The sequence below is a fragment of the Paramacrobiotus metropolitanus genome, unplaced genomic scaffold (assembly GCF_019649055.1).
Source record: "Paramacrobiotus metropolitanus isolate TYO unplaced genomic scaffold, Prichtersi_v1.0 Parri_scaffold0000154, whole genome shotgun sequence".
Classification (NCBI taxonomy): domain Eukaryota; kingdom Metazoa; phylum Tardigrada; class Eutardigrada; order Parachela; family Macrobiotidae; genus Paramacrobiotus; species Paramacrobiotus metropolitanus.
The window spans coordinates 232,136-255,391 of NW_026570374.1; the positions used below are offsets into that span (position 1 = coordinate 232,136).

A 23,256-nucleotide genomic window follows, 5' to 3' on the forward strand; every position below is an offset into this window, starting at 1 on the left:
TGTTCGGTGACTAGGACAACGTGATCTCTGTTGCTCGTTATCACTACACACTCCTTGCTGCCGACTGAATGAATGGAATTATATAAAAAATTCACATTACTGTATCTACCGACCAAGCCTACTGATTACTGAACAAAGGATCAAAATTGGTTTCCACGTGTCCTCGATCAAAATTGGTTTCGACGTACCAGTTATTAAAAAGTAGCGAAGCAGAATTATTAGAAACTTAGCACCGCTGACCACTCTCCGACTATTAGTCGTGCTATTAACTATTTTGTTTCACATAGAATGAACCGATCAGCTATATAATGCTATTTCCTGATTAGAGCAAGCTAACTGAAGCTACGAACAGCGCCTGATCATACACTGTAAAAACATATAACACGCAAACCAGGCTTCAAAAATAAATGAACAAGAATTAATTTTCAAGGAACTGACTGCAGACCACAAGAGCATCTGAGGCGAAGCCGAAGATGACTCTTGTAGTATATATTATGTGTATAGTATATATTACACTATAGTATATAATACTAAACTACGAATTCTTTTATCGCATTAAATATGAATACTTCTATGTTATTCTCGTACAGAAGGATTATATGATCCAGCAAAGAGGATAATCATAAGAGCATGTTCGAAGGAGACAAGGAAGTGAGCATGAATATGCATGAACAGGGATGGTTGCGGCTTGTGGGTGTCTGTCCGTATCAGTGTTCCGGCTAGGTGCGGAGTGAGCCGCGGAAGAGACCAGGCAGGAGCAGTGATTTCCCTGGCTGCCGGTAATGTGGTGCAATGCACGGTAAGTGCCGGTGTAGCATCCGTGTGCGAGGAAGCCAACCGGATGCGAGGCAGCGGCACTTCCGGTGACTGGCCAGGGAGAGACGGCTGCCGTTTAGGATATATTTATATGCGCGTATATATGCGCAGTGGTGAGAGATGTACAGCAGGCAGGATTTACGGCGAAGAATCGGCTGCGCTCTTCACGCTATCGTACAGTACAGTACGTCCACTGCGGTATGTACACGAAGTTTATATAGCGTATTCCGCGTTAATGCAAGCGTAGCGTGCGCGCCGGCGGCTGGAACATATCATCCTTGCGTCGATCAGCAGCCGGTGCCGATATAGATGCGCCTCTGCTTCCTTGCATATACGCGCACGTTCGGGCGCGGGTCGGGTCGATCGCTCCGCGCCTGCCTGTCTCCGTTATCCGTTCGCTTTTTCAGCATCGGTACACAACTATACTTCTATGTATAATATTATGTACTCGCGGATGGGAACGCGCAGCACGTTACAGCTTCTTCCTCGCTAACCAGAATTCCTTATTACGCAGGAAGCTGGTGACTGACTTTCTTCTGGTGTTGATTTGCACCACTTCACCTGGACTTCCGGTGATCAGGCGTTGTTAGTGCTGCGCTTTCTGAGAAGAGTGTTTGTAGTGATTATGTAATATGACGCTGCTGGTGTCGAAGGAGCGGTTGTGGACGCCAGCACCTAATCTCCCTAATTACTTCCGTCGGTTGGGAAGAAGACGGGATTGATCCCGGGCTTCCTGCCGTGTCTTTAATCTTCTTGGCAGTTTTCATATAATGGAAGCTATATTCAGCCTGCCGGAGATCAGAGGTAAGCAGTAAGCACTAACTTGTAAGCAGTATATACAACGAACGAGGTTCGCGGGCGGCGGTTACGTGCGTTTGTCGGGAAAGCGGATTGCGGATTGTCATCCATTCATCACTTCTCCTGGAGCGGATGACGTCAGCGTTGTGGCCAAGCGCTGATCAGCTGGATATATGACAGCGGCACGCACGCAATTAACCACAATGAGAGGAAAAACAGCGACCGCGAATGGATTATTGCAACGTTGCATGTAGCATGTTAATTCGGGCGGTTGACGTTGGGTGCCGGTTATGATTGCAGCCGGTAACGGTAAGGGTCGGTTTTTGGCTGCAGGTTGACTTTGACCCTTGGCCGGACAGTGGATTGAGAGGAAACGGGGGTTTGCAGCGGCGTGGATTGATTGCAAGTGGTGGGGTGAGGCCATTAACAGAAGTAGAGGGTGTGGACTCTGTGGAGGATCGATGGGGCGCATCAAGAACCTGGAGATCATCCTGCTGGGCGACCGCAGCGTCTTCCAGCGCGGCGAGACGGTGCGCGGCAAGCTCATCATCGAGGTGGAGAAGCTCCTCAAGATCCGCTACATCCGCATCCTCATCCGCGGCGTGGCGCGCGTCCACTGGACAGGTACATTTGCACATTTGCACTACCGTACCGGCACATAACATATGTAGCATACAACATATTTATTGTACACTTATACGTGTACAAGTGTGTTATATCTGTATACTATATATACAGAGTAGATAGATTGATATTTATATAAGAATGTAATGTATAAATATTAATAGTGCACAGATGGACACTAATACATGTACAATACATGATTCGTATAATTGTATTGTATACTTATTCAAATACAGGTACATATAGTTCTATGGCATATGTATAGCTCTATTAATTGTTTCGTGTATATAGTTCTGATCGGGACTGCTGTTTTTTTTGGCAGCTTTGCTGTGATTTTGTTAACCCATGAGAACGGACAGTGAGTGTAGACTGCGTTCGAATGTAGAGCATATTTATGTATGTAGATACATTGTCTGTATACGTATGCTGTAATAAATGTGGCCATGGCATGTGCAGTGGGAAAAGACGTGCCGTGCCGTTAATTTGGTTAATGTGCAGAATCGCGGAACAACGGCGCGCGGCTGGGCGGCTACGGGATGCTGTACACGGAGCACTTCACGGCGGAAGTGGAGTACGTCAACAAGAAGCTCCTCCTGCTGGGCAGCGAGAACGGGGAGTCGCGCGAGACCCTGGCCGAGGGAAGGCACGAGTACCGCTTCACCTTCGCCCTCCCCAACAGGTGTCCTGCTCGCATAGACTAATTGGATCAATTTGTACTTCTATAATATCTCTTACAGTGTAGATATAAGATGACTAATACCGTAATATGCACAAATACACTCGTACATATACTGAAGTATCATGTAGGGGCACATCCGGTCATGCGTGTGCTGTACGGTGTGTTAATTGCCATACTGATGTGCTCTCTTCGCAGCGCCATCGCCACGTCCTTCGAGGGCAAGTACGGCAGCATCCGCTACTGGCTGAAGGCCGAGCTGGGCAAGCCCTGGGCCTTCGCCTACAAGACCAAGAAGCCCTTCACCGTCATCAGGTACCGTACGCGTCACTATCTGTAGTCCCTACTGTACGCATAATCCGTCAATAATAATTCCAACTGACCCCTCCTCTTCCTTCACCAGCCCCATCGACATCAACCGCACCGAGTTCGGGACGCCCTCCGAGGCGGCGCTGGAGAAGATGATCTGCTGTCTGTGGTGCGTGTCCGCGCCCGTCCAGGCCGAGATCCGCACCGACCGCCGGTAAAATTCCATCATTCTTATATTATATAGATATACTATATATTGTGCTTATTTTATATATACACATTCTGTATATAAAAATATTACATATGTTATTATATTTTTAAAGTGTATAAGATGTTGTACATATCCTTACTTATTGAGGCGGATGTTAAAATGCGCTTTGGCTGCAGCGGCTACTGCCCCGGGGAGTCCATCGCCATCAGCGCCCTCTTCACCAACGGCACGCGGCGCAACATCACGCCGCACGCCACCCTCTACCAGATCCAGTCCTTCACGGCCAACGGCAAGTCCCGCTCGCGCGCCATCAAGCTGACCACCGTCTCGGGCGTCAGCATCCCCGCCGGCGAGACCGGTTACTGGGACGCCCAGCTCCTCAAGGTCCCCGCCGTCTCGCCCTCCATCCTCAACTGCCAGCTCATCAAGGTCGACTACCAAGTCAAGGTGGGCGCGATAAAGGTCACGATGTGTACCGTTGTTGCCGCGACTGACGGCTGTTCCATTGCAGATCACGCTGCAAGTGCCGGGCGCCTGCAACATCTACGCCGACCTCCCGGTGGTCATCGGCACCGTGCCCTGTCGGCGCCGCCGTCCGCCGCTGCCCAGTCTGTCGGTGGTGATGCCCGGCGCCACCTCCGACACGCTGCATCTGCGCCCGCCCGGGCCGCCGGCCTACCTGGAGATGGAGGAGGAGCTGCCTTACGAAGGTCAGTATCCGCCGCGACGATTCGCTTGTCATTCGATTCAACAGCGGTCTGTTGGTTGCAGCGCCGCCGACGTACGCCGAGTGCATCGGCGGCCCGGTCAACATCCTGGACGACGAGGACGACGAGGCGCAGATGTTCGGCTGCACCTCCTTCACGCCCATGTACACCTACGTCTACGACCATCCCACCGGCTACGCCCCGCCGCCGCCCTACTCCACCTCGGCGGTGGACGCCACGGCCGTCGAGGTCGCCGTCCGCCCGGCGCCGGAGGACGGCGCCGCGAGCGGCGACTGCCAGGACGACCCCGGCGGAGAGGTGCACCGGCGCAGCGTGTTCAGCCAGTCGGCACGCGGCAGCCGCACCGGCAGCCGGCACTCGACGCGCTCGACCCGCTCGACGCCGGCCACGCGCCGCCATAAGACGGAGGAGGACGGGGAGACCCGGGCGCCGTTGCAGGACAACGAGGAGCTGGCGGAGATGATGATGATGGCCGCCGGGCGCAGTCAGCTGCTGGTCCACGGGCTGCCCTTCCCGGCCAGTGACAGCGAGGAAGAACAGGACGCGGAGAAGGACCGCGCCCCGGACGAGGAGGGAGAGGGAATCCCGGCACACACTTCCGCGGATGCCCCGGCGTCACCGCCGGCAACCGGGCCGCCGCTGACCCGCAGTATCCGTCTGCCCTCTGCGGGGCGGCGGCCACTTCCCTAGTCGATTATTTTGGCGAGGAGCGTGAACGGCGCTTCTCCTGCCGTTTGTCTCAACATCCGCTTCGCTTTTAAAATGTGGCGCCGCTGGCCAGGAGCCGGCGGTCGCCTGCACCGATGAGCACAAACTGCCGTTTCTGCACCTATTTGCCGGTATTCTTGCCACTGCATGCTATGACTGTAATACTCGTTCTGAACTGCCAGCGGATCTCCTGTGCTTTTCTCTCTGGCTTGCTAATAGAATTTCTGATTATGGTGTTTCTTAATAAAACAAAAAGGCTGACGTTGTGTTAACATTCGACAATCATTTTTTAAGAAACACTCGCCGGCAGTCGGTGGAGACTCCGCTTTCCCACGGTCAACCTGCGTGTGACCTGGTCCACGCCAGCGCATCTTGCTCGCTCGGCTTACTTCGCAGCGCGCACCGCCTGTGTCACCGTTATCGAAAACACTTTTAGCGGCGATTGTTAATTTATTTTCTAAACACGCTTCTTCAGAACACGATCTGTCGTCGGACGGAATCGGCTGACATGAGGGAGCATAATGTACTTAATATGTGGAAAGTCGTGGCAGGATATGCAGGAAGGCAGTGAAGCGGCTGCAGCCAGCGTGCATTCATCGCGTTGCCGGCTGCATCCGCGTCAGTCAGGCAGCGTCTTCTGTCGGACAAGGGGAAAGGGAAGGGGAAGGGAACTTAAAAAAAACGGGAAGAGAAAGACAGCGTCCGGCGCAGTGGAGCGTGATGTTAATGGGACGGAAATATCGCTCATCTCCACTTAACCAACAGCTGTCTCCGCTGCGCCAGCTGCTGCAGCCAGCGGCTCATCAGCAGGGCATGCAGCGTGCCGCTGGAAACGGGAATCGTGCCGGCAAAGTTGCAGCGCGCCTTGTTGCTACTGCAGCAGTTGGCTGTCTTGTGCAGCGCACTATATATAACACGTTACTGCCGTGAAAATATTAATAAATTAATAAAAAAAATTAAAGTCCTTGGTTGATGCCCTTTTCGGGCGCAGCTGCCGCGCTGTAGTCTACACAACTGCGTAATGTTGTAGTCGCTCACGTTTCGTAATTCGGATAGTATGGCGCGTTGTGTAAGACGTGGATAAGAGGGGATTGCTTTGACTGCCGGCAACGGCGACCTGCCGCGCTGACGGCGAGCGGTCAATGGGCCGTCGCCGCGCCGACCAGCGGGGCTCCGCTTTCCATTAGCCTTATTCATACAGTTCGCCGCGGGAGGGGCAGAAAGCGTCCGCCATGCAGCGCCTGTCGCGCACAAGGCACAACAAAGCACGTTGTATACGAGTACATGCATATATACGAGCGTTGTATATATCTATCTCTCAGAGCCGGCTGGCTGACTTCCGGCGGCATCCAGCTGCTCCTGCAGTGCCGCGCGTTTACATAATGCCGGCGCAAGTGCGGGAAGATTTATGCCCGCTCCGCGGCGGGGCCGGGCTGGGTCATCTTAACGTTAACGGCCAGTTCCGCTCCAAGTGATCCCTTACGCTGCAATTACCATCCTGCCCCGCGCCTCGGCATTGCTTGCACAACGCCCTTTGCAGCGAAGGAAGACACTGACAGCGGCCGTATTTCTTCCTCCGCTCGCCACCTTGAGGAGGACGGGGCCGGGCCGGCCGGAAGAGGCGCAGAGCGGCGTGCATGAGAGGCGCTTTGTCTTCTTCCATGCAGCGACGAAGATGCCGGTCGGGCAGCGACACGCATCACTGCCGTATATACAATTGCGCGTATATGCCGCTGTGGCACGATGGCACTGCCTGATAAGCCGCGATGCAGCCCGCTAACTGCCACCGCCAGCGCTGTCGATAGGAGCTGCCGTTGTTGCTGGAGCGCGGCCGGGCCGGAGCGGACGTCAGAGCTAATGAGGCATTTCCTAAGCGATAATGCTACACCCTCATCAGATTGATGGCCCATTGTCCCGGCCCATTCATGTCCGCCGCGCCTCGCCGGCATCGGATCGGATATATACGGCGACGGCGAAACATGTACATGCAGCCAGTATAATGCCGGCAATAATGCGATCGGCGGACACGATGTACACCAATGTATATAATATATCGCTAAAGTTGACGTTATCGTTGACCGGCACGCTGCCGCAGCGATCGATACGTGTACAAGCAACGCGTCTTCCCTTGGCAGCGATAATGCGGCCGTTGTGCAGCGCATTGCCGTATAATGCCTCGGCGTGCACAGGTGCTGCAGGCGCTGCTTTCACCGCGCCACGGCAATTCACTTTCCGCTGGCCGGCAGGCCCATCCATTCCCGCTCCCCTTCCATTCAGCGGGCCACAAATGCACTTAGGCAGATTGATCGGCGCTGTATATATATCGCCGGCACAATGCCCGCAGCCACGGGTCAGATTGATCCCATCCGATCCGCTTACAGCGCAGTCAAACATATATACACACATACAGTCATTCCTTCCGCTTACACGCTATCCGCCGCACGCCTTGCGTCATCACTGCCGGCTCCGCTTTCACTTTCCCCGGCCGTGTAATGCGGAGACGGAAGGCTGTTAGCCGGCACCTGGGCGGTAAGGCGTTTCTTTTGTGCCGGGTACAGAATAAAACGTCACACTGGGAATCGTGTCGGTGGCCTGTATACACAGTCCCACTTGATTTTAACGCGGTTTTTTTGCGGGATAACGTGTAGACATTGATCCATCCGCTTTCACTCGGCATAACACTCTTTTTTGCGCTTCCGCTGCGGTTGTGGTGGACTGGGTTTTGTGATATAGATTCTTAGGTTGAGACGGCCCGTGCTCGCCCGCTTCCGCTGCGCCGTTGTACCTAATTTGCTCAATCGAGTAAACCAACATCAGGCACACTGCGGTCAACGGAAAAGCGTTTTTCCTGGCTGTTTTCGGGGATGACCTCGCTCTCTCGCGCCTGCGGTGTGGGCGCTAAAGCGGTCGTTGGACTGTTGTCTTTAATTAAAAAAAACGGCCCGGCCGTGTGGATGTATCGTTTCAACGCGCGGCAAATGGAAGTGCCATCGGCGAGTGAGGATACTTGGCGCGCTGCACTGGCTAATGCACGCCGGCCCGGTTATCTAACCGCTAGCGTCGTATTACGCTTTCTCGGCGGCGTTTACAGGGAGCGCACCGTGGCCGGCGTACAGAACATAAATAAGCCATTAGCGGCGTGAGGGGTCCTCAAAGGTTAATAGTGCCCATTAGCCGGCTTTCCTACTCATCACCTCATCAATTTCCACTCGGCTACTGTCACACACACGGGTCGTAATGCTGCACACTGCCGATTATGCACACACGCGTGTTGCAGTACAGCACACAGCCGGAGTGCGTCGGTACACAGCTTACGCCGCGCGATCAATGGGCGCACGGCAAGACGAGCGCTTGACACTTGCGCGACGTGTTGTAAGCTGCGCCTAATGATATCGATATCGACACCCGCATCACGCGCCGCTCAAACGACACAAGAGGGGATCGACTGCCGATGTGTGTGGATACGGTTACAGTGTATACACGGCACCTGCCGGCTGCAGCTGCCCATACAGGTGCGTTTAACGGCGCCCGTTTCCGCTGCAGTTGCAGCTGCGCCCGGCGGAAGTGGCCGGGATGATGAGTCGGCGCAATTCCGCGGGGACACGCGCGGCCCCTTTAACGTCCCTGATGACGGGCTCTTGACCACAAGAAAATTCCGTGGTCGGAGCGGCGATGCTCAGCGGCGCAGTACCGGCACGTCGCCGGCGCATCCCATCTAATTGTTTTTGCCGGCAAATTCAATAATCGCCTCTGCCATTTCCGGCTGCTCGTATCGACCGCCGATGTGACGCAACTCTACTGCTCGTCAGCGCGCTTGACGCCGGCAAAGCACGGAGTCGGTACATAAATTAAGCGGCAACACTAAATCCCGCTCACTTGCGGCTGGAAATATGGCGTTCATGATCGAGTACAAGTGGCTGTTTTATATCGGCGGTTAGACGTGTAATGCTTTTATTTGCCAATGTCATTACGCCGCTTTATTGCCGCGGCTCAACATATATATGCAGCAGGGCCTGTGCCGCGGCTGATAGCCGGCGTTAGTCCCGTTCCGCCGCTGCCGAGGGAGATTACGCGCCGCGTCCCATTCCCTGGCCGGCGCTGTCAATTAGGCAGTTAAGAAAATGGAAACGCCGGGATCAGCGGCGCTGGTTGTGTGCTGGAGCAAGGGAAGGGAACGGGACATAAAGAAGCCAGCGTAATCGCAGCGGCACATTACACGCCTAGCTGCAGCTTGGTCAACATGGTGATTAATCGCCCATCGACGTACGACGCTGCTGCAGCCGGAGCAGTCGGCAACACTGTACGGCAGCAGGCAGCGCTGGGTGGAGTGAGTGGCAGAGGGGTCGTGGCGGGCAGGAGATTAGCCCGTCTAAACGGCCATCAAGCGGCGAGCAGGCAGCAGCAGCGCGCCAATTAGCCGTCCCAGCAGATTGGCCTGCCTGCGTCAGGCAACGGGCTGAAGCAAGAAAAGTATCAGTGCAGCGGCTGCACTTGCCGGATCCTTCCGCGCACTTATCCGCGCGGCAACGCCTCGTTCTCGATCGGCCCGTGGGCAAGCCGGTGCGCATAAGCTTAGCCATACTTCCGCTGGAAAAATAAGCGTAAAAAACAGCAGCTGGATGCGATCTGTCGAAGGGTGTTGTTATTTAACGCTGACCTCTGCTTTTTATCGGCGTGCCGGGTGAGAAGCACGTGGCCGATCCACACCGGCTGGTCAGTGTCATTCCGTTGGCAGGTTTCTTCTTTGGCGTGCGTGTCCTTTTGCTGCACTTAGCGCGCCTTTCCGACCGACTTGCATCGGCCGTTACATCAGCGCTGTATCTGCATCGCTGCATGACAGGATATCTTGGGCGCGTTGCCCGCGGAATCAGCGTACATACGGCCGGAAAGTGGCCTCTCTCCGCCGTCTTCACTCTCGTCCGATCCTATCCCGACCGGGCACAACTTGAGGGCTGTGCCATCCAGTCAGCGCGCCAACGGCACACTTGACTGCTCCGGCTGTACAGCATCCCGGCACTGCCACTTCACACCCCGCCCGTACAGTGTACAGTGCTGCAGCGCCGGCAATTGGATTGCCGGCGCCCGCTATGATCGGCTCCTTCGCGCGCAAGTTCATTATGGCTAACGCTAACGCGATTAGCCCGCCTAACGCGCCACCAACGCCGCAACCGGTCACTTGACCTTTTCTCCGTCCCCTCTCCATCGCACGCCTTGATTGCATTTGCATTAAACCATCCACCACGCAGCGCTCCCATCCGCTCGCTGTAAACGATCGGCCTTTTTTGCAAATCTCGTACGTACATACGCGCAGTACTACTGAACGCCGGTGTACGTGTAGTTGTACGAGCGTCGGCCCGGTTGTATGCCGCAGCCAGTGAGTGGCGCTAGTTCGGCGTGTGCCAGCTTCATTCGCTCGCTCTTCCCCGTCCGCAGATCTGTACACTTACCATCCGGATATATCCGCCACGGGCCAAATCCATTTTCCCCATTTGTACCTGGATGCGTGGTTATTTGTATATATGCGCGCCAGTCAGATTGCGGCTGACGGAACTGGCAGTCGTGTAATCGTCGCCGGTGTGTTGTGTGCCTGTGTGTAACTGCATTAATAAGTCAGCTGCCCCGTAATTTATTCATCAGCGCCACGATTCACCGGCACATGTGACAGCCGGACGACAGCGTCCATTACGCCAAACGCGCCCCTTATCACGGCAGCGTGTCGGCGATAATTGGCCGGCGCGGTGTGCGGCGAGCGGGGCCAGCTGGTGGTTGTTATTACGGCGCAGGATCAGGGCGACGCGGGATAAGTGTGTTGTGTGTTGCCGGGGTCAGGATCGGATGCGGTGGCAGTTGTTAAGCTGCTGCATTAGCTGGCAGCGCCGCGTTTGTCTTGTGCAGCGGCGCAATGCGGATTACGGATTACACGCGCTGATATACGAGTAGATTTGCCGTTTGCGGGAGCGCCGTCCGTACACGGCCGCATCGACATCTGCATATATACGGCACAACGGCGGATGTTTGCTTGGCGGCCCCTTGGGGATGCTACGGGATCCGTGGCGTGGATGGCGAGAGGGAGCGCTGTATAATAAGCATATATACGCCCTGCGTCATGCATATCATATGTCGCCGCTAAGGCGCCCACTCGCTGCGGCTGGCGCGGGCCGCACGGCCTGATTCTGTGCCGGCATTATTCCCTTAATTCTGATTGATATTGTTATTATATTTCCGGATCCGGCTGATTGATACAGGGCAGCGCAGTGCCGCTGCGGATGGCCATGTGGATAGTGTTATCCGGCGGCGTTGCGTAACTGACCTCATTGACGGCGGGGAGCAGCGCCCGCGGTCTGTCCATTGCCGGCAGTGGTCAGGGCAGTCGAGATGCAAGCGCCAGTGGAGGATGCCGCGTTATGGCCGTTGCAGCCGGCCGAGATAGCCGGGCCGGTGTGCCGCCGCTGCCGGTTTAGATTGCGATACAGCCGTGCCATTCCTTTGCTCAAATTGCCAGTCTTTTCCCTATTGCTCAGGTAAGCTGTTTTTGCTAACGCCGTAAGGGCCAATCAGCGTTAAACGTTCCAGCGTATTATATAAAGAATAACGTCAGAGATGGCGCACTTCCGCTCAACTGGGCCGGTGCTTTTTCTTACTTATCGCCAGCTCGTGATTATCGTTATGAGAGGGTATCTTCGATGAGCAACAGAATATTATTATTATTATTATTATTCGCAGTATGGTTCAGCAGGAAAACTTGACGTTCCGGCAAATCACAAAGTTGTATCGCGTTGAGGTCATCGTTCTTTGCTGCGCAGTATAGATAAACGGCTGAGCTGTTCCTGTGCCGCATCGATTTCCTGTCGGCAGGAGTCGGTTGTTTGTCACACGGCGCCCCGCATCCAAACAACCGGCCTCGCCGGGCATGCCCGCCTGCTAATCTCCACAAAAGACTGCAGATTTATTTGCTATACTGCCATGTACAGATATATAATATATGTACTCGTATATACAGTACACCCGCTGCGATAGGTTTTCCTCGCAGATCGAACATATATACGTGCACCCGCATAATGTGCTGTACATAAGTGCATATAGATATTATATATAATACATCTATGTATACATAGGCGTTATATTGAGCGCAGCGTGCAGTGTTTGAGGGAGATCAATGGATCATTATAATGATCCATCCGTCCATCATTCATTACACACATTCCACACAGATTCATTCCCCGCATCCAGGGATGTGCTGGGAGAATGCGCGGGATCCGTTGGCAGGCGGAAATAGCCGAGCAGGTGCCGATCGGTGCGTGGTGCACACGCGGCGGTCGGAGGCGGAAATCACTGGCGGCCTGGAGCGCTTGACCAGTGCTTCGTGCCGGCGTTGCTGTAATTAACTGACTAATTCCCTGCGTCTTTAGCAGGACATCTGCAACAGCAGCGAAATGTCCAAGTTGTATGAACAGCATACATTACTATAGCTATCGCAATCCCGTTAATCGCAAACCAAGAAGACCGGCATTGTGCTAGAAGAAGTTAATGGAAACGCGGAGGTAACTGTAGCCATCCCTGGCCAGCCTCGCAACTGACAGCTTGGGTGGTCCTCTTTGAGCACTTCCGGTTTCTGCGATTTTTTGCGCATGTAACGCATTCCCGGCAACATATGTATACTGGTACTGTACGCTGTACTCAGTCACCTTGACATGGAGAAATTTTGCCCGAGCAGCTGCTTCCGGTATGCGCAGCATTGTTCCCTTTCCGGTTGCCTCGTGATCCCGGCTCGCTTTCACGCGGGACCAGTTGGCAGAGCAGCTCCCAAAAAGGCTTAAATATTTGCTGGTTGAGAAGAATTTTCCTATCGGTCTTCCCGGCATTCGGCCGGAGCAGTGCTAGCAGTTTTAGGTGACATTTCGCTTCTTTGCCCGTTAAGCGACTACGTCAAGGCATTTGTTGCATTTCTCCTTTTTTATGGCTTTTTATGGCTATCTGCTTTGTGGGATGATGCTGTTTCTGTTCATAGTGCTCTCTTGCAACAGGCGAAAAACAGTGTGAATTTAACATCCGACGCACACAAAAAATTAGCTTTTACGAGTACATTTGCGGTTTGGATAAAAAAAACGGTGAAGTGACCCTTTGTGAACCACTTGCAAAGATGGTATAAGTAGAAATAAGTAGTCGGGTTAAAAATGCAGGCATGAAGCAGGAGCAGGGAAATGGCGGTTATTATGACGTCGGCACTTGGCCGTCAGCCGGACGAATGCTTTCTGCACTTGTGGCGGCTCGGCTGCGCGAAAATGCGCATGTATCGGAAATCTATTGCAAAATTGCCCAAAACATCCAACAGCTGAAGGTTTTCTTGGCGGTATGAAGCATTTAGCTAGGACCATCGAACAAGCAATGGAAGTGTAGATGTTAACGGTTGCGAATTAAGACTGAAGCGAGTCGTGGCCGGCGTTGGCCTTAATCGCGGGAGCGTACGTGCATGAAGAGGGCAGGGACGGCTGCCATGGAAGATGCCGGCAAGCGGGGAGCGCGGACAGGGCGCCGCGGGGGCCGGTTAGTTTAGAGCGGCGGCAGCAGCGTTGTGGCAGGGAATTAAATGGCTCACTTAGCCGCTGCCGGTTGCCGGTGGAACGATGGCAACTCGGCCGTCCCCGTCAGCGGCCAACCGACTTACTGGGGATCCGGAGAAATCCCCGTCGGGAATTCTGCCGCATCAGGGAGACGGTGCGACCTCTTCTATGCACACCGTTGTGCGCCGTTACAGTATATACCGACATGCGGTTGTACATTGTTGGAGAGGAAAGTGCAGTATGTGTCAAAAGCGGAACATGTGTCCTACGTTGTATATAATATACATATATGTATATGGGCTCGTTGCTGCGAGAGCAGGCAAGGATGCAGGATGGCAGTGCTGCTTAATTGCCATCCGGCTCATCACCGCGCTCTCCGCGCGTCAACAGACGTCTTCGCGGAACTGTTGATCCAGCGGCGACGTAGACGGCGGTGTTTCTCCGCACTCACCCAGGCACACCTACGACTTCGCTCGCTGATTAAATGGACAAGAAATCTAATCAGTTTAATCAAGCTCGCTGGGCATGCGCAGCGCGCACTCTGCTCAGCAGTCAGCCGTTCAGTCTGGTTATGTTTATAAAGCAACGTATCATGAGCTAAACAACAACAAGGCAGTGGACGCTTCCTGGACGCTTTTCATGACAAGAAAGACGGCAGACCAGAAAGGTCAGCGCCACCCCGAACGGCGTGACGAGTACGGCGAGTAGGTCGGAGAATAATGCTGGCAGAGTAGCGTACAAGAGCGAGGGAGGGATTCCGGGGAAATTACAAGAGGAGCCGGCGAAGGAGCCGGTCCCTGTTTATACGTGGTCTAGCTGGAAGGGTTTCGGGGCGCTGCAGCAACTACTCTGTATACGTGCAGCGGTATATGTAGCCGTATTTGTCCTAGCCTCCTGGGGCAGCATCGAGGCAGCAGAGAGTAGCTGAAGATACTGTTTTTTTGCAGCATCCTGATCCTGCTCCTGGCCGGCACGGGCGGCGTGGCGGCGGGCGTGGGCGACAAGAAGAACCTGCTGGACGAGCTCCTGGAGACCTACGACCTCGACAAGTGGCCCACCTTCCAAGAGGGCGAGATGGAAGCCGGTGCGTATGCCAGCTATATATAACTATTCACCGCTCTTCCACTGCATGTGGGCAAAAATATATATATTGTACAGTTAGCCAAATCAATGAAAATAAATGCATAAGCGAATACTGCTTGCAAATTGAGCGCCAACCTTGGCGATTCAACCGGGCGACGGGCATCGTGGCCTATAATCTCTATATATTAATAAAACAAGCCTTAGCAAATTCCAGACAAAGATCCCTTTTCTGAGCGACACCCTAAAGCAAACTTAGGTGTCCATATGTCATTCAATAGCGCCAGTCTTGCAGATGGCGCGACAAGAATCAATTTTTGAAAAAAGTCTGAAGTTTAAAAGAAGAGTTTAAGAAAACCTAACATAGAAAGTTAATGGGAAAAGTGAAGAACCCACCACTGCAAAACCGACCACCCCATCACTGTCTTGAGTCGACAGCCAAAACGCTGTCCTTCCAGCTCCGCTTTTCTGGGTGGAACTCTTATGATTGTGTAATGACATGTATCATCCTAAAGCCGTAGTTTATACATTTTTTACCAGAATTTTTTTGGAAAGACGGTAAGAGCTGAATAAGTTATGACCAGGCAAAGAAGCTTGAATCCGCGAGTATGGGACAACTCAAAACCCCAGTTTTTCAAGTAGCTGTCCTCCGCAGTGGTTTGATCAATTTTAAAGTAGCGCTTCCAAGGGCGGGTGCAGTTGCCTTTTTAAAACTGCACGTTTGGTGTTTTGACAGTAACCTTTTTCAGAATAATTGTGGAACCGCTTATGCAGTAGCGGATTAGCGGTCAAATTTTATGGCTGTATTAGGATGTGGTGCGAATCATGGTAGAATGCTTCGTTATCTACCACGCCATTTTTGTTGAACGCGAGCAGTGTTTCAGTTGTGACAGAAGGCGGAGCCGCAGGCGACGCCAAGCTGCGGCGCGAGCGGAGCTCGCGGGGCAGCAATACAGACAAGTACTGTATAAGCGAGACATTGCGATCTCCCTAACACGAAAACAGTTTCCGCCTTTCCCGTGTGAAATGAGAAAACGTGAATTGAGGCAAATGAAAATAATGAGCTGGATTTTAAAGTGATTCTGCTATTTCAGCAAGTTCATTGTCGTGTATAAAGGATAATACATTAAAAACAAAATAAACATTGGAGAATATAATATTCTGATTTCTAAGCGGAGATAAGGGCAGTAGCGGTAGGCAAATCAGTACTGTTGTGATCGAAATCATCGGATAGATTAAAAAAGCGCATAATGATGGAATGAATTACTTGATAAGTGCGGTTACTGCGGTAGACCAGAATTCTAATAACAATGGGTAATTTTTAGCAGTTGAACGGAATTTGTTTGATGCCTGCTGAGGGAAAAAATTCGAGGGAAGTTTTATGAAACAGTAGATGTATAAACGGCAAGTTTTGAGGTTTATTACGGGTATGTGTGCAGCGCACCCGGTGCATTGCACCGAACGTGAAAATGTTAACACAAAATGATCAAGATAAAATGATCGGTAAAACAGTGAATCCAGCTATACGACTACGAGTGCTGCAGCACCTCATTTTAAATTGCATGTGCACTTTTATTTTGTTAATTTATAAGTATGAATGAATTCAGTGAAACGTAGGATGTATTTGAATTTTACAACGTATTTAAAGTATGTTTTTTTAAACTCATGAATAACGGTCAGCTTCTATATATATTTCTTGCATTTTATCAATCGCTGATTTATTCCGCGCAGTTTGCGCGGGGTCTACTAGTCATTATAAATTATTAAAAACAATCATCTGTGTAATATATATATACTGTAGCAATCATTTTGCATGTTTTTTCCATGTTCAACAAGTAATCTTTGTGTTGTATTCTGTAAATCAGCGCAGGCACATTTGTCGTGTTGCCGAAGTAAGAGAAATTATTTTACTTATGACTGTATAACGCTAAGCAGATTTCCTTTCGACGTGTCGAGTTTTTGTTAGAAATCGTTCCGGTGAGGACTGTCAGAGTTGTATGGTATTTGGTTTGCAGAGCGACCGGAACCGACCAAAGTGACCATTTCCATCGACATCATGTTCATCAGCTCCATCGACGTCCAGGCCATGGTAAGGGAGCACGTTAACGAGCCGGTTCCAACGCTGCTTTTTACGAGTACTGCTGCAATGTTCGTACGTATCTCTATATACTACCGTAGATTGGTGCAACTGAAAAAAGGTTGTGTTGACTCGGACAGATCGTAGACTGTTCTGATACAATCGGCCTCTAACTGGTAAGTTAAGAGCAGCGCTGTTTGCCGAAATCGGCAGTTGGACACTGGGATAGTGTGCCGGGCCAACACAATCCAAATAGACAAATAATAATTTGACAAAAAATCTGCCAGCACATAGTGAGAAGGACAAACAAGAGGCTCGTGAGTTGTGCAAGGACTGTCGGCTAAGCGGGACAGCGTCAAGGGTTGGAGGGGAGGGAGATTGCGGAAATGGGCAGATAGGCAGCTGGCCGCAGTGCAGATGACACAGGGATCGATTGGCGTGTTTGTCTTTGACTGTGGCGTTGGGGAGGGGAACCGGCAAGCGGAGAGCGTGGTGGTGTGTTTTTTGTCTTGTGGTGGAAATTTAATTAAGACCCTTACTGGCGTGATTGCGGCGCAAGTGGGTACTGTGTGTTCTGCTCTTAATCTATTAATTCCCCGTTTTTTCCTTCGCGCACGCGCCACACAGGACTTGACCATCGATTTCTACCTCAACCAGCGCTGGCGCGACGCCCGGCTGGCCTACTCCGAGTCGCGCTCCAAACGCAAGATCGTCCTGCGCACCGTCGAGCAAATCAAGCGTGAGTACCGGCGACACAATCAATGCAGTCAATATTAATGTGCTCAACGAGTGTTGTTCTTTGCTGCGCAGGAGTGTGGACACCCGGTAAGAGCTGACTGCTAGCTGACCTGAGGGATCCGCGTCTCGGTGCGGTCGGCACGGCGGCGTTGTGTAGGCTGCCGACAGTTCAGTTCGTCGTCTGTTCGCAGTGGTTGAATATTTATCTAGTCTACGCCGACACATATATAAACATGGATGTTTGTCTTTAATTTATGCGCATGCGAGCCGGATGTGACCGTGACCTTTGCTCTTGCAGACACCTACATGGTCAACGCCAAATCAGGTGGGCAGCGCACGTGCAGCATCGATTAACGATTTAACACCGCTTCTCTGACGCATGTCGAAAAGGTCTTGCTTGTGCTTTGCAGCCAACTTCCATGACGTCACAACTCCCAATAGGTGAGACATGACCTTTAGTACATCCAGTTACTAAAAGACCACTATTACAAAATATTTGCATTTACAGTATTATTAGGCTTTATTTATATGTATAATGTGTCATTCTTGACGGCGCAAAATATTTTTTTATTTGCGTATTTCTTTTCATTCTAGGTTGTGTGTATATTGTTTTTTACAAAATTGTTAAAATTATAGTTACAGGCGTGAATAATATGGTAACAGCTAGTACCGCCCAGTTGCGTGCGCTTTTGCACGTTTACGTACAGTTGCGTGAATTTTAATTGCATCAAGATTTATTCTGTCGAACGTTGCAGGTTGGTGTACATAGGTAAGGGAAAGTGCTGCCTGCCAACGGGAAGAAGAATAATGCACAACGCAGATGCATGAGTGTTAATTTGCAGACCATAACGGGGACGTCATGTACAGTGCCAGGTAACTGCCAGCTCACAGCTATCGACGGAAATCTCTTTTCCGGTGTAGAAATTGCATCGCACGGGAAAGACGTAACGCAACTTGTTGTCGCTGGTTCGTACAGGATAACGGCCAAGCTGGCGTGCGAAATGCACTTCGCCATGTACCCGGTGGATACGCAAGTGTGCACGCTGCACCTGGCTTCCTGTAAGGCTGCATGTACTCGTATATGTAAACCGGCATCTACTCGAGTAGCAATTTCCGGGTAATATAACACGAGAGGCCCGTCATTGTGCCTGTGCAGATGCCTATCCCATGATCTACCTGGAGTATCACTGGCGCGAGAACGGCTCCGTGGAGTACACCGGCACCACGGATCTCAACCAGTTCACGCTGGCCAACAAGTACACCGACAACAAGCCCGACAAGTATCCCGACGGTCAGTGGTGCAGCCAGCCGCCCCCGGGCGCCAGTAGGCAGAGTAATCAGTGTGCCCTCGACAGGTCTCTACCCGGCGCTGCAAGTCAAGTTCCGCTTCCAGCGCAACTTCGGCCACCACCTCATCCAGACCTACCTGCCCACCGTCCTCATCGTCACCATCTCCTGGGTCAGCTTCTTCCTGGAGGCCGGCGCCGTGCCCGCCCGCGTCTCCCTCGGCATCACCACCTTCCTCACCATGATCACGCTCAACAGCGGCGCCAAAGTCGGCCTCCCGCCCGTCTCCTACGTCAAGGTAGCCTTCCATACAAGTAGTATATGTATAATTATGCAGTATGTATAATATGTATGCATAAGCGTATGTATTTATGTGTATATAATTATGTATATTTATATATCATATTATATATACAGATATGTGTGTGTATGCATAGTTATATGTACAAGTACTGACGATTATGTACATACATTATTCAACGTTAAAATGTGAATCATTTTTCGTAGTATTCTGCGTATGCACTTTTTATTGTATTGATCGCTTTTGCCCAATAAAGGGAATTCAACATATATTATGTATATGTATATATAAATATGTATACTATATGTATATATAAGAGTATGTATGTACATGTACATGTATATATTCTATATATGCATATGTGTATGCATACAGTATATGCAGCCGTTTGTCTTTACAACAGGCCATCGACATCTGGATGCTGGCCTGCACCTTCTTCGTCTTCTCCACGCTGTGGCACTTTGTCCTCGTGTGCGTCATGTCGCGCCGGCCCATGCCGCACTCCCGCGAGCGCACCGTCGGCCTCACTTCCGGCTCGGCGTCGGCCTCCTTCTGCGCCGGCCACACGGCCGTCGGGCAGTCGCTGCAGCTCTCCAGTCCTCACGCCCACCTCCCCAACGCCCGCTCGGCCTCTACCGTGGGCAGCAGTCTGCCGGCGGCCCACGCCAACCTCCTGCAGCGCCGCAACAAGTCGGCACTCTACCAGAACATGTCGCCGCTGTCCTTCGGCCAGAAGTCGGTGACACAGTACAGTTGCAGCAACAATAAGGCAGCTGTTACCTCACCGGAAACCACGGCTACCGGCACGTACACGCAGACCGAGCTCGACCAGGGCCGCAACACCTACTCCAGCGCTCCCGAGATGGGCGAGCTGGATTATATAAAGGAGCGCTCGGACTCCAACTTCTCCAACGAACCCATATGGGTCCTGGTAACGTTTCTTTTTCGATTCGCTGTATTCATTTTATTGATAAATAAGGTTATCAAATTTATATATACTCGTAGTTATATATAGCTATATGACATACATATATAGCTATATAAAAGTTCTAGGTTTAAGACTATGTGTGCACACTGGCTGATTGCAGAGGGCGGAGCTGATGGCCGCGAAGGCCGCCGCCGCCGCGGAACGCTCCGCCGCCGAGCGCGGCGGCCACTTCCAGCGCGAGTCGGCGGCGGACGTGGGCGTGTCGGACGAGCAGCTGTCGCCGCTGGAGCACTCGCCGGTGGTCAGCGGCGTGCTGCCGCGGCGCAAGAAGTTCTGCAGTCCCTGCAGCTGCCGGTGCGCCTGCTTCGTGGCGCCCAGCAATGCCAAGGACCGCGCCAAGCGCATCGACGTGTACGCGCGCTGGCTGTACCCGCTGGTCTTCCTGCTCTTCAACATCATCTACTGGGGCTACTACCTCAACCTCAATCCCGTGCCGGAGGCGGCCGACGGCGATGCCGGCGGCGGTGCGCCGACCGAGCCGGAGCAGTAGCCTCCAAAGGTCACGCTGTAGCACGCACTACTGGTTTTTTGTATTACGACAAACGCATGTGATTGACGGAGGCGTCTGGGCGGTTAGTAGTATTACTGTACTAACTACCGGTGCAGAATTTATTACATTCAAGAATTTCTGTCTGCAAGATAATAAAACTTTATACGTGTGTATTACTAACACTGGAAAACAGGGCCACACAAAAAACATCCGCTAAACTTCACTATCTTACTTGCACAATAACGTAATAAATAAAAATTAAAGAATTGCGACATGATCATGAATCGTAACCGTTCGCGAAGAGTGCAATTGTGCACCGTCGTACTAGTAATGCTGGCCTACCGTAGATGTAGAAAGTTACGTAATTGTTAGTATAATAATAATAATTAATATTAATTGCTTTAATTATTAAAGCGATTGTAACCGTTGTAATAACAGCAACAGGGAGAGTAAACAAGAATTAACAGCAGACATGATGAGAGTAAGCACATGTTTCGTAGAAAATGCGATAGATTTTAAGCAAATAAATCAGCACTCATAATTTTGCAACCCTGTTGCTTCTCGTTATCGGCCATTACTCGCATCGGACAACACTTGCTTTCTGTCTGCATTTCGTTACAATAACGGTTGGCAATAAATACCAGCAAACGAACAACCAGTAGCACAATACTGTACACAAATTTCCCTTTGATGAAATCAATAAATCCCATTATCAAGTCAGTCATTTTCTCATTATTAAATCAGTAAAATGACTAGCAAGCTGAAGCCGGGATGAGGTGGCTCTGCTGATGGCCTTGTGGCGTTTCTTCGCCTGCTTGGCCTCCTTGCGCTGGTCCAGATTCTTCTGGAGCTTGTCCTGCCGCTCCTCTCCTGCAGTCCTGCTCCTTGTGCACGTGCCCCGTCCGCTTCATCCATTTGCGCTCCAAGCGTTTCATGCCCTTCTTCTGCTCCTCCAGCTCTCGTCGCAGCTTGTCCGGGTCCTTCTTCAGCTCGACCTGCGCCTTCAGCGGCGCCTCCAGCCAGGCCTTCTTCTGCCGCCGCCCTTTAACCTTTTTCCTCGTCTTCTTCGTGCATATTACAACAAAAACATAATAAATCCAGTGAAAATAAGTCAATAAATAATGCAGGCGCGGACCTCCGCTAGCGGCAGTTTGCGTTTGTCGGCCTCGGCCTTGTTGAGGAGGAGGTGCGTCAGCGTCTTGCGCTAGGCCTGCTTGCGATGGACGGCGTCGGCGTCCGTCGGGAAGGAGTCAAAGCGGCTGCAGATCGTGCGGCCCTCCTCGCTGACCATGCTGGAGGAGCGCTGCGAGATGGGCGTGGCCGTGACCGGCTGCGAATGCCAGGAACAGGATCCCTCGCCGACCGCTGTCTCCTTCTGGTTCTGGCGCTTCTTTTCGCGCGTCTTCTTCGTCAGTTTGCGCAGTTTCCCGCGCACCACGTGGCGCCTCGTGCGATTCCTCGGGACTCAGCAGGGCCTTGCGCTTCGCTGAAACCACTCGCCAATCAATTTATTAATAAATAATTTAATGAAAATTCGGTTGTATTTTTTGACGTTAACTGGTTGACAGGCGTTGTTGCGGGCTACCTGGAAATCGACGACTGGAAACGATTTCAAGAGTTTGTCACAAAATTGCCAACATTTAATTCAGTCAAAAGACCTAAATTCATTCCAAGCGTAATCATAATCGCAAGACGAATTAATCTGAACATAAAAATAAATATGAAAGAGTCGAAGATAATAATTTAAATTTAATTTAAATTTAAAAATAAATGTGAAAACAAACAATATGGTAAATTCAACAATAAATACGACGGCAATTCTTCAAATGAAAAAACCGATTATTTAGTAAAGAAATTAACTGTAAAAATTAACTAGAAAACAGGAAAGTGGCGAACAGTTAAGATTAGAGTCGCGTGTTGCATCGAACTCACCGCAGTAATTCTGGAAAAGCGGATTGGCTAGGGCGGGGGAAAGACTTTCGTCGGCCATGACGCGTCAGCGCGGCAAACGGTTGACCAACGGCATGCAGGCGGAGAAGGCGCTCTCGCTGCGCTCCATCAGCTGCTGTTAACGCTGGAACTGGAAGGGTTCTTGACGCGGGGACTCGCGCCTTTCCTCAGAGACCCCGCCGGCTCCGCTTCGTTCTCCATCTCCACCACCACCGGCGGCATGTCGGCAACTTCCTTTTTCTTGATATTTGACACATTTTTCTTGGCTTTCTTGTGGTTCTACGCCGACACGGGCGTTGTTCTGCTCAGCGCTGTCGCGGCTCTTTCCGATTTGGCCATATTTTTGCGATTTTCCGTTAACTCTCAAACCACTGCAGCTGTTTTCACCAAGGCCATAACCAGAATTCTCTTCTACGGGATTAGCGGATATTTCGGTAATGTTGGTGAAATTTTCGATACAACAATTTTTACTAATCATTCAACTTTAGTTGAACTTTTTAAATAGAATAAAACCAAAATAAAATTAAAAATCGGATGAAATGGAAAAAATGCATCCGGGAAGAAGCCAAGATACGGTGTTGGACGGTAGGGGCGGTGTAGCGAGGCGAACCTTCTTATGCGTTACGAAACGATATTTCCACTTTCCAGTATGAGAAGCGTGAATTTATTAGCATCCCGCTTGATATTTCTCTATTAAAGCGTGAAATTCACATTAAATACCAATTGCTTAGCTTGAGGATTTCTGCCATGCATGAAACGTTTAATAGCACAACGCTCTCTCGCAACAAGTAAGAAAACGATGTGGATCCGCATTCCGCACCAGCAGCGCCAGGCGTGCATCGTTGTCGGTGACCACTGACCAAAATTTGCGATGTGACTGCGCCAGTCAAACAGACAGCTGACTCGCTTGCAGA

At 51.4% G+C, this 23,256-nt stretch overlaps 2 protein-coding genes across 2 annotated transcripts; both read left to right on the top strand.

Annotated features, from left to right (window-relative positions):
• Positions 1 to 1,196: 1,196 nt before the first annotated feature.
• On the top strand, positions 1,197 to 5,122 carry LOC129599755 (arrestin domain-containing protein 3-like). Its single transcript, XM_055498066.1, has 8 exons — positions 1,197 to 1,620; positions 1,948 to 2,238; positions 2,737 to 2,917; positions 3,113 to 3,229; positions 3,318 to 3,437; positions 3,611 to 3,881; positions 3,946 to 4,144; positions 4,206 to 5,122. The coding sequence occupies exons 2-8, from the start codon at positions 2,076 to 2,078 to the stop codon at positions 4,850 to 4,852; spliced, it is 1,698 nt and encodes a 565-aa protein (XP_055354041.1). The 5' UTR covers positions 1,197 to 1,620; positions 1,948 to 2,075; the 3' UTR covers positions 4,853 to 5,122.
• A 4,716-nt stretch (positions 5,123 to 9,838) lies between these two features.
• Positions 9,839 to 20,585, top strand: LOC129599756 (gamma-aminobutyric acid receptor subunit beta-3-like). Its single transcript, XM_055498067.1, has 14 exons — positions 9,839 to 11,391; positions 14,379 to 14,515; positions 16,527 to 16,600; positions 17,216 to 17,327; positions 17,399 to 17,413; positions 17,625 to 17,651; positions 17,737 to 17,767; positions 18,082 to 18,095; positions 18,169 to 18,199; positions 18,303 to 18,385; positions 18,483 to 18,617; positions 18,682 to 18,911; positions 19,318 to 19,845; positions 20,003 to 20,585. The coding sequence occupies exons 1-14, from the start codon at positions 11,246 to 11,248 to the stop codon at positions 20,390 to 20,392; spliced, it is 1,953 nt and encodes a 650-aa protein (XP_055354042.1). The 5' UTR covers positions 9,839 to 11,245; the 3' UTR covers positions 20,393 to 20,585.
• The last annotated feature ends 2,671 nt before the right edge of the window (positions 20,586 to 23,256 follow it).